Source organism: Otolemur garnettii, unplaced genomic scaffold, assembly GCF_000181295.1.
Source record: "Otolemur garnettii isolate 467f Iridium unplaced genomic scaffold, OtoGar3 scaffold00062, whole genome shotgun sequence".
NCBI classification, from domain to species: domain Eukaryota; kingdom Metazoa; phylum Chordata; class Mammalia; order Primates; family Galagidae; genus Otolemur; species Otolemur garnettii.
Genome location: NW_003852457.1, coordinates 1243299 through 1254710, shown reverse-complemented (window position 1 = coordinate 1254710; position 11412 = coordinate 1243299). Strand labels below are relative to the sequence as shown.

The 11412-nt window shown below is 42.8% G+C and overlaps 1 protein-coding gene across 1 annotated transcript in view; it reads right to left on the bottom strand.

The window, feature by feature from the left end:
- Window positions 1–11412, bottom strand: part of TRAPPC9 (trafficking protein particle complex 9) — a 727753-nt gene that overhangs the window by 556647 nt on the left and 159694 nt on the right. The window contains exons 13-14 of the mRNA XM_003792853.3: window positions 7468–7594; window positions 3520–3652 (exon numbers count right to left, since the gene is read on the bottom strand). Of these exons, the coding sequence (XP_003792901.2) occupies window positions 3520–3652; window positions 7468–7594 (260 nt within the window). The remainder of the gene's footprint in view (window positions 1–3519; window positions 3653–7467; window positions 7595–11412) is intronic.

Here is an 11412-nt window from a genome sequence, read left to right as displayed (position 1 = left end):
CTGCTCATCACCCAGCCTCCTTAACTAGGCTGCTCATCACCTGGCCTCCTTAACTAGGCTGCTCATCACCCTGCCCCATAACTAGACTGCTCATCACCCTGCCCCATAACTAGACTACTCATCACCCAGCCTCTATAACTAGACTGCTCATCACCCTGCCCCATAACTAGACTGCTCATCACCCTGTCCTGTAACTAGACTGCTCATCACCCAGCCTCCTTAACTAGACTGCTCGTTACCCAGCCTCCTTTACTAGACTGCTTATCTCCCTGTCTCCATAACTAGACTGCTCATCACCCGGCCTCCTTAACTAGACTGCTCATCACCTGGCCTCCTTAACTGGACAGCTCATCACCCGCCCTCCTTAACTAGACTGTTCATCACCCAACCTCCATAACTAGACTGGTCATCACCCAGCCTCCATAATAGACTGCTCATCACCCTGTCCTGTAACTAGACTGCTCATCACCTGGCCTCCTTAACTAGACTGTTCATCACCCAACCTCCATAACTAGACTGCTCATCACCCTGCCCTGTCACTAGACTGCTCATCACCCTGCCCCGTTACTAGACTACTCATCACTCACCTCCAAATGTCACTCAGTGGCAGGTGCTCTGTACAAGCTATGAAGCCTTAGGACCAGGTGCCAAGGCCCATGTTCTCCCTAACCTAATGCCACTAAGTGCCACAGCACTACAGGCAGCAGTGGCAGGATTTATTGGCAGAGGCTGTGCTGGGAATTGGCAAATTTGACTTTCCACACTGATTTGCTCAGAGGTATCCTTGTCTGGGTAGCCCTGGTTTCTTTATAACCAGAACAAAGACAAGAAAGAATCTCCTCCTGAGGCCCCAGTGGTGGCAACAAAAAACATGTATCTATCCTGCACTGGAGCCAAACCAAAATTCACTTTTCTCAACAGTTTAATTCAGGTATATATAACTTATATACCATAAATTCACCCATTTTAAGTATACAATTCAATTATTTTTAGCAAATTTAGAAAGCAATACAACCATCACTGATATCAGTTTTAAAAGCATTCCCAGCAGCCCAAAAAGATGCCTCATGTGCACTTACAATCAATCCCTACTCTCGCTGGCAGCCCAGAGCAGCCACTGAACTACATTCTGTCCCTATGGACCTGACTTTGCTGGACCTTTCACCCCAAAAGACTCACATGCTAAATAACCTTTTGCATCCAGCTTCTCTCATTTACCAATGTTTCCAAGGTTCCTCTATACAGGAGCACATATCCAGTCATGTCTTTTCATTGCTGAGTAGTATTCCATAGTGTAAACGTCCCATATTTTGCTTATCCACTCACCAGTTGATGGACATGTGGCCCGACCCCTTTTTTGCTATGAATAATGCTGCTATGAACACTCGTGTGCATTTTTTTGTGTTAATCTATGTTTGACACAAACATCGTTTGTCTAAACTACTTAGGAGTGGAATTGTTGGGTCGTATGATAAATTCATTTACATTTGGCTCTTTAAGAAGTTGCCAAAGAGTTTTGACATTTTACGTTCCCATCAGCAGTGCATGAGGATTCCAGCTTCTCCACCACCTTGCAACCCGTGCTATTATCTGTCTTTTGATTATAAGCCTTCTCAGTAGATATGAGCTAGATTCTCAAGAACTACCAGTTCCATAAGATTAATGATGCTGAACGTCCTTCCAGGTAGTTTATTAGCTATTTGAATACTTCTTTAGTGGTGAAATAGCTATTCTAATATTTTGGCAATTATTTAAATAGGTTGTTTGTCTTCTTAAGTTTTAAGAGTTCCTGATATGAATAAAAGCTATTGATCAGACATACGACGTGCACATATTCTCTTCCAGCCTGTGATTTGTCTTTCATTTTCTTAATGGTGTCTTTGGAAGCATAGAAGTTTTTAATTTTGATGAAGTCCAATTTATCAGCATTTTATTTTATGGATCTGGGTTTTAGTGTCACATCAAAGAGTTCTCTGCCTAAGCCAAGGTCATGAAACACTTCTCCCATTTTATTCTAAAAGTGTTACATTTTTAGCTCTTACACTCAGACCCACAACCATTTCTGAGTAGGTGTTTCCTGCATTTCTCTTTATTCCCCAGCCATGCCACTTTCTCACCCTCCTTCCTCTGTCAGGAAACTGCTCCCACGGCCCATCCCACACAGCTCATTCCTCCTCCCTGTCCGTGGGCATACCTGTGAATTTCACCTCCTTAAAGAAAATCCTCTCTAAGCCCCTGTGACACCCCTCATTTGTCCTGATAACGGTGCACTGAGACTAGTTGGCTACTTGTCAATCTCTCCCACCTGACAGAACCACCATGAGGACAGAGACCAGGCCCGTTGTGGCCCCTGTTATAGTCCTAGCACCTAGCACAGTGCTAGAAGAAAAGGCAGAAGAAAAGGATCCACTTAACAAATGAATGGGCTTTAAAAACATTTTGGAAAATCCCAAGATACATTTTACAAAAATAGCCAAAAGGATATCCATTAAGTATTATTCATAAGAGCCAAAACTGAGAATATCCCAAATTCTAAATAGCAAGGAAATTAATGAGTATGCAATTTTGAGTTGTATTTATGATGTACTTTTTTGAGGCATTTAAAATTTAATTTTATAAAAACATTTGTAAGAGCATAAAGAAAAGCTTATATTACATGGCCATGCAAAAAAATAATCTATGATATCATTTATGATGTAGTATAACCTCAACTATTCAAATTTGTATTTCAAAAATAAAATGAGCCAAGCATTGTGGCTCATACCTGTACTCCCAGCACTCTGGGAAGATGAGGGAGGAGAATCAGTTGAGGTCAGGAGTTAGACCAGCCAAGGCCACAGAGTAAGACTTTGTCGCTACAAAAACAATTTTTTTGTAATTAGCTGGGCATGGTGGTGTGCACATGTAGGCCTAGCTACTGCAGGAACTGTGGTTAGAAGATCACTAGAGCTCAGGAGTTCGAGGCTGCAGTGACCTGTGATCATGCCTCAGTACTCTAGCCTGTGCAACAGAGTGGCACCCTGTCTCTAAAAGAAAAAAAATAAGCTAGATAAAACACTAGGAGATCTCACACAGCATTCATAGAAATTGCTTCTGAGATGCTGAGAATTATTTCCCTTTCTTCTTTATGCTTTTCTACAATGCTTAAAAAAAAAAAGACTTTTCTTAAAAAATAAAGAGTGTTTTTCTTAAATTCCCTATATGTTCTTAGGAAATTTCTTAAATCTCTTGTATTTCCTAATTTAATTTGTTGTAAAAAATAATGATTCCACAGGCTAAATTCACATTTTGTTCTAATCTTGGTAAGAAAGATTTCAACTTTTTTCTAATTCACTGTAAGCAAAACATATTGACTATTGGTTATCTTAAAGATAGCCTTTACCCACCTTCTGGTCATAAGAATTACAAATTAATTCAGGTTCTTTATATCATTAAAACAATGCAACATGTAACTAAAAAGTATTCATAAGAGCCATTTCCTGTCAACCATCAGACACCTGGGCTCCCTGGGTACACTACCTGGGCAGAGGAGTGCTGATCTGTAGTCTTGGCAAAGCAGGAATGACTTCAACTGTGGAGCCACCGGTTTTTACTCCTGGGAGGCTGTCCAGCAAGCAATCACTGAAGACACCAAAGACCGTGGTGTGGTAGCCTGGAACACAGAAGGAGAACCTCACACCACCTGGCAAGGTTTGGCATCTCACACCCATGGCCAAAATCATGGAAAGAGGACACAGTTTGTCTTCTGAAGACCCAAGGGCAGATGGTGGCCTGTCACCTGCTAGTTCTCACCCAGAGTTCCTGCCCTCTACCCTGAAGCCTCTTGATGTCTTCAGACATAAAGGAGATGATACTAGCGCCTACATTCCTATTTTGTAAGGCTGACTAGGTCTAAATAAAAGAGTGTATGTGAAAGTCTTTGTAAACTATAAATCTCTATACAACTTAATAATTAGTATCTCATCCCTTTACTAATTTGCTTTTCAGATTTATCCATCTCTAAAATGAGAATAGCTAATATTAGATGAGATGAGAATATGAGATGAGAATAGCTAATATTCCTTTCCAGGACATATTATGATCTAATGAGTGTTTGAAAAATGCTTCAAAACTTTCTATTGAGCAATGAAAGTTCAAAAGCCAATTGTTGTGATCATAGCTCCTCCATGACATGGCCAATCTAGTGGTATGTGTACAAGTACTATAATTTAAGATTAGCAAATTCAACACCAGGCACAGTGGCTCACACCTATAATCCCAGCACTCTGGGATGCCAAGGCAGGTAGATCGCTTGAGCTCACAAGTTCGAGACCAGCCTGAGCAAGAATGAGACCCTGTCTCTAAGTAAATAACTGAGCATTGTGGCACGCACCTATAGTCCCAAATACTTGGGAGACTGAGGCAAGAGGATTGTGTGAGCCCAAGAGTTTGAAGTTGCAGTGAGCTATGACACCATGGCACTCTACTGCAGGCAAAAAGGTGAGAGTCTGTCTCAAAAATAAAAAATAAAAATCAGCAAATTTGCAAAGCATGCCAAGAAAATGTCCGTTGATTAGATAAGCACTTGAAATTGTTTAAGCAACGCTTTAAAATGATTTTTAAAATTTTGAGAGATAATTATTATCAACAACATTCACAGTATAACAAAATCAAATAATACCCAATGGCTAGATGCCCAGGGTGACAACTTTTCTACATTCACACAAAACTGTCCAACATTCTAAACAGAGAAGCAAGCCATTCTCTCAAGGGCAAATCAGGGCCCTCGGATATGCCATTGGCCCTGCCCTTCACCCTCCACCAGCTTTAAGCTGCTCTTTCAACGTAATTCCAATTCACAGCACCCATGTTCCCTCCTTTCTCAAATATTTTTCTTGAAAGACTTCTTTACCTGGCCAACATTTTCCTCCCCCAGAAACCCACATCTGGCACTAATGTCCTTTATAATTTTCTTTCTGTAAAACCTGGTTATGAAATGGTTTTTGTCTGCTAAGCACCCATTATTTTACAATTCTTAACTAAATCAGTCATTTTCCTTTTCTTACCCTCTGCTTAAAATAACTATCATATAAACCCAGAAGTCTGATGACAAATATTCAGCACATTATTATATCTGATAATACAAGGTCAGCCCTTTTGACTTCATATATACGGCATGCCAAAAATGAACACTTGTTAGTCTGTGCCAAAGAAAAATCACTAAGAAATGTTACCAAGGCTCCTCCTACTCATCTTTGAATATATGAGTTATAGTTCTATGTTATTCTGAATCCACATTATTTCCTCTCCAATCTGTCTCTTTTGTACCATTCCCAGCCACAGCTCTGGTCCTACTTCATCATTTTCTACCTGGTTCATCCCAGAGCTTAATAACTGGCCTCCCTACCTCCAGTCCTTCCCATCTTCAGCCTGGACTCCTGAGGAATAACTCCCAACTGTCCATCTGTACACATCTCTCCTCAAACAGGGTGGTGCCCCCACTGCCCTCAGGAGAAAACCAGTATCCTCTGGCCTGAGTAACAGCCATTCTAGGCTGGCCCTCTGCCCACCTCCCAGCCTTGGCTCCGTGATCACTGATGGGACCACCTACTCTGACCACCCCAACCCCCCAAGCATACTGTGTTCTAAGCACCAGGCCTTGGAAAAGTAGTTCCTTCTGCCTGGAACTTCCTTCCTACCCCTCATTTACTATCTTTTCTCCCCCATTTCCCCACTGCATATTTGAAGATCTCATACTGGACTTTAAAACTCTGAGTCACTTACTGAGAGAGGCCTTTGCCTGCCCACTCTCCCTCTAGTTATATGCCCAGAAGGGTGCACTTAGCCCCACGTTGGACTTGCTGAACACACCCTACCCTATGGCTATGACTTCCTCACTCACATTCCCAGTGAATGTCTGTTCTTCCAGCCAACAAATACATACTGAAAACCTGCTATGTACAAGGCTCCCCATTAAACACTGAGCTGCAACCAAGCAAGACAGATGAGGCCAGCAAGGCATCGTTACCATGCAGGACACAGAGAAGGGCCCAAGGCGGCCTGAGTCAGCATGAGCATGCTGAGGGCTCCAGGAGGAAAGGAGGCCTGGACATAGACCGAGAAAAGCACAGGGGTCAGTCAGGGCTCAGAGCACCTGACAGCACACAGGCAACGGGTCAGAGAGCACAGAACACTCCAGAACTAGACATCTCTCAAGATGAAGTGTCATATGCAAGAAGAGACTGTGGAGCAAGGCTCCAAAAGCCACACAGGGCCTTCAGCCTCAAGAACAAGGGTCTCTCCAAGGTTTGCAGTCCTGGCTACAGATGGAGAAAGATTTCTCAGCAAGCAGGACCAGAGGCAGAAGACATATTCTAACCCTCTGTGGCAGTCCCATAGTGAGAGTCATGGTCTGTAAGACCAGAAGTTGCCATGAAGATAGAGAGAAGTGGCCATTCTCTGGAGGTTCCCAAGAATCAAGGTGGGGGTGGTGACAGACAGGGAGGGGTCAGTGGTGACTCCCAGGAAGCTGGTTAAGGTCACTAGCTAATGGAGATGCCTGCACTGAGATGAGCCTGGGGGTACAGGGGAACTTTGGGGAGGAGAAGCCAGCATTCTGGCTTGGACACGCATGTGCAGTGCCCACGAGACTTTCCAGCCACGGTTATAGGCAGCTGGATGTGAATGCCAGGAAGGGACCTGCCCTGGTGATCACCACCATGTGAATAGGAAGGCAGAAAGGCCCACTGAGTGATGGATCACAGAAGGTAGCTTGTAGAAAGGGAAGGGGAGTGGAGGGAAGAACGAGAGAAGAAGAGGGCTGGAGGCAGGGGTGGGGAAGGGGAGGCAGAGACAGGGAAGGGAAGACGAGGAGATACAGAGCCTGGAGGGTCAGGCTGCACAAGAGCCACCTACAGAACATATGGAGCCCACACGGAAGGGCCAGAGGGCATAGCAGCACCACCAAAGGCCACTGAGCAGTGAGCTTACAAGAAAACTAAAAAGCAGGCCTCAGATTCAGCCAAGAAAATACTGCTAGTGACCTTGGGACAGTTTGAGTGAAGTGATAAGAGCTAAATCCAGGATGGAGAGGGTTAAAGAACCACTACAGAGGCAGACAGGCAGGTTCAGTGCGTATGGACACCTCTCTGAGGAGGCCCAGCTGAGAGGGACCATGACTGACCAGAGCCCTGGCTTGTTTTTAAGACACCTGGAGGCAAAAACGAAAAGGAGAGAGAGGAGAGGCAGAGGGGCCAGACCCCAGGAAGGACACCTCTCGTAGCTACAGCAGAGGACTGCCACATCCTACACACTCAAAAACAGGCTTTATTATATCACGTCCCCCCAAAAGAGGTCCTGACGCGATATTTTCCTTGTCTTCTATCGGTTAGGACTAGAATGACGAGAGATCAGTGCTAGGCCTCAGGGACATAACACTAGAGTTCTGCAGTCCTTCTTGAGCAGAAAGCATCACGTGATGCTCCTTACCATTCACAGTAATTGTGCCAGTCGTCTGTGGGACCCCGACGAGCGTCACAGGGTACAGGCCAGACTCAGCCGGAAGGGAGAGCGCTGCAGGAAGAGATTCAAACTCCACGCCGCTGGTGAGAAGCCCCTGAAACAAGTGACAGAGCATCATGAGCCCAGCCTGCACCCACCACGCAGGCCTCAGATGAGCCTTAAGACATCACTACGGCGCCCTCTGGAAGTGTTGGATGAACACCCTGATGGTCAGTATAAAACCCAGTGAGAACTTCAGAGACAATCTGAAGAGTGATTAACACAAAACAATCCTGACACGATAAGCACTGTGGGTACTCAGGTGAGAAACAATTCCACTTGCTTTTATATTTTGTTATGTTTGTTATATTTTTGTTATTTGTTTTGTTTTATCATTTTACCAGATAGGAATGTGAACCCAAAGAAAAAATACATTTTTTTATTTATGAACAAAAAGAAACAAAAACTGGAAATGTGGAAATAAATTATCAGCTAATACGTCTCCAGCACATCTAAGAATTACCAATTCATTCCAAAATGTCCTAAGCACTAAGCTTGCGGGTCATCAAGCAGACAGATTGTCTACATCAAGGAGCCGCCTCATGACTGTAAAGATGCAGGGATGTCAGCTCAGGACTTCTCAACATTGCAACAGTGGCCCTACTCAGGACAGTAATGGAAGAAAAAGAAAGAAAGCCATACAGACAACTATTCACACACACGCACACAAAAGGAACACAGACAATCCTATGGAATCTACAATGAAACTTAAACAAGTACCTCTAGCAAAGTGACAAAATCAGGGGAAAAAAGCAAACCTATTTCTGTAATTTAGCTACAAACAATTGGAAAGTAAGATAAAGGAAAATATCATTAACAAAAGATCAAAAACATCAAATATACTGGAATAAATCTAACAAATGATATGCAAGGGTATCCAACCTTTTGGCTTCACTAAGCCACACTGGAAGAAGAGCTGTCTTGGGCCACATGTTAAATACACAAATACTAAAGAGAGCTGATGAGAGGGGGGGGAAGTGTACAATTTTTATGATATCCGCTACCACAGATAAACAAAAAGTCCTCATGTAATAATCCTAATTATGCAACAGCCCATTTGAAGAGACTTTTTAAATTGTCAAGGAGGTCTCAAGTTTTCAATCACTAATATAGAAAATGTACATATCTAAGTAATAAAATGTCTTTGGGTTGTTTTCATACTTTTTATTATAAAATTAAAAGAAATGTGGGTAACAGAAAACTTAGGGATATTCAGCATTGTTTCTGAGAAACTAATGCATTAATATCTCGTTTGATGGAAGTAGCTGCAATTCTCCGTGAGCTCTCAAGGTGCTCATCAGATATTCTGGTTCTAATTTTACTCTTAATGTACTTCGTTCTTGAAAATAATTGCTTGGGGATGTAGGTGCTGCCAAAAAGCAGTGACATGAATAAGGCATGATTGTGAAACAAGGGATATTTGTCTCTGGGAGGACAGGACTTATTCAAGTCTAGTAAGAAGACTGATCAAATTTTTCTTTAAGTTGAATGTCAGATTTCAGCATTGTATGTTCCATTTGAAAACCTATTTGTTAACATATTTATTTCAATTAAAAATGGAGACACAAATGCACCAAAATATTATTTTCCTGGAAATCTTGATATCTGTTTTCAAATTCTTATATTGAATCAAAAAACAAGGCTGTATATCTTTTTGCTATTCATAGAACTGTGTGTAGCCAGTGTGTAAAAATGCATGAAACTGTTTGCCTTCTTTGACCTTGCCATAATGTCAGTATTTGGAATGCTGCTATGGTTTGAAACACTGTGTTGACGAGTTCATTTTCACCCTGAAGACGCGGGGCTGACTCATTTAAATGAGAGGTTAAATCTACTAAAACCGTTAAACGTATAAGCCAGTTTTGATTGTCAAGTTCTGGCACCTATGTGGTTTTTGATACTATAAACAACTTGATAACATGTTCAAATCATAAAATCTTTGCCACATTTATTGTCAACCCGGCCATCTTACTTCCATCAAGTAAATGATGTCTCCATAGTCAGCATCAATACTTATAAAGAATTCCTAGAATTGGTGATGACTCAGTTTCTTGGCCTTTATGAAATTCAGGGAATCATCCTGGAACTTCCTTTACCATTCAGAGATTCTGCCAAGGAGAAGTTATAATCCTACTGGCCTAATCAGGCCTTAAATCCAGAACTACCCCCTGTACAACCCCTTTTTCCTCCTCCTTCCCCTCCAACCCAACTACCGACTACGGTGGCACCCGGCCTACAGCCACACCCCGACCCCCAGCATCCTCTTCATTAGGTATGTTAGATGCAGTATTCCAGTATATGAATAGTAGTAACCCTAATATTACTAGAGATTGTTGGCTTTGCTTAAACCCTGCCCCTCCATATTACATAGGTCTGGCAATAAATGGGAGTATAGGAGAAGAGAGTGATCGAATCCAACATATAACCTATGAGCAGCACCAAGCCCACTGTAGATGGGGAGAAGAACCTAAACTGACTTTAGGGGATTTGCAAGGGAAAGGATTTTGTATAAAAGCATTAGGATTTATTTATTTTTTTTTATTTTTTTTTTTTTTTGAGACAGAGCCTCAAGCTGTCCTCCTGGGTAGAGTGCCGTGGCATTACAGCTCACAGCAACCTCCACCTCCTGGGCTCAAGCGAGTCTCCTGCCTCCGCCTCCCAAGTAGCTGGGACCACAGGCGCCCGCCACAACGCCCGGCTATTTTTTGGTTGAGCCGTCATTGTTGTTTTGGCGGGTCCGGGCTGGGGATTCGAACCCGCCACCTCAGGTGTACGTGGCTGGCGCCTTAGCCGGTTGAGCTATAGGCGCCGAGCCAGGATTTATTTTAAAGGAATCACCCTACAAGGCTTCCTGCCTCACTGTGTTGACCCCACTGGCCTCCAGTGAAGGGTATGTTCTTAAAAGCACCGATGGAGCCTGGTTTGCATGTACTACTGGTATTACCCCTTGTTTAAGTTCCATATATTTAGAAAAGGTTTCTATCCTTTGCATTTTAGTCCATATTTTACCCCAAGTATATTATTACTCTGGGGATGGAGAGTGGGAACATTTGGGATTAAATTCACGAGATTTATCAGAACATTTCCTTAGAAAAAGAACACCAAGTTTAATACTTGTACTTGTAGGAATTAAAATAGCTGGATCAGTTGCCATAGGTGCAGCTGCCCTAATAAAAGGAGGAAATTTCGAGGCCCTTACTCAGATAATAGATAAAGAAATAGAGGCAGTGGAATGATCTGTGACAAGATTGGAAACTTCACTAGATTCCCTAGCAGAAGTAGTTCTTCAGAATAGAAGAGGCCTTGATCTCCTGTTTTTAAAGCAAGGGGGGGCTTTGCGCTGCCTTGGGAGAAACTTGTTGTTTTTACACTAATAATTTAGGAGTCATAAGAAATAGCATGGCTGAAGCAAGAAAGAGACTAAAAGAGAGAGGAGGGCTGAACTAGGGCCAGAGAACTGGTATGAAGGAATGTTCCAGTGGTTGCCCTGGTTAACAACACTCCTTTCTGCAATTGCAGACCCCCTCATTCTCCTTTTGTTAGGATTAACTTTGGGGCCACGCATAATAAATTGTCTCACTTCATACATTCAGAAACGAGTAGAGGCAGGAAAACTGCTGGACTTGAGAACCCACTATAAAAATATATTGCAAGAAGATGAAGAGGATGAAACAAAGACTTAGCTCATCCCCGAATCAGAAGGGGGGAGTGAGGTGGGATAAGAAACCCCCCCATAACCACTTGCCCTTGCTTGAAAGAAGGAAGTAAAGTAGCAAAAATAAAATCAAGGAACAAGAGTAGCCACCAGTGTGGCACCATAATTATTGCCTAACCCATTGTCCAGAAATAAAATTGTTTCCCTATCCAGTCCTG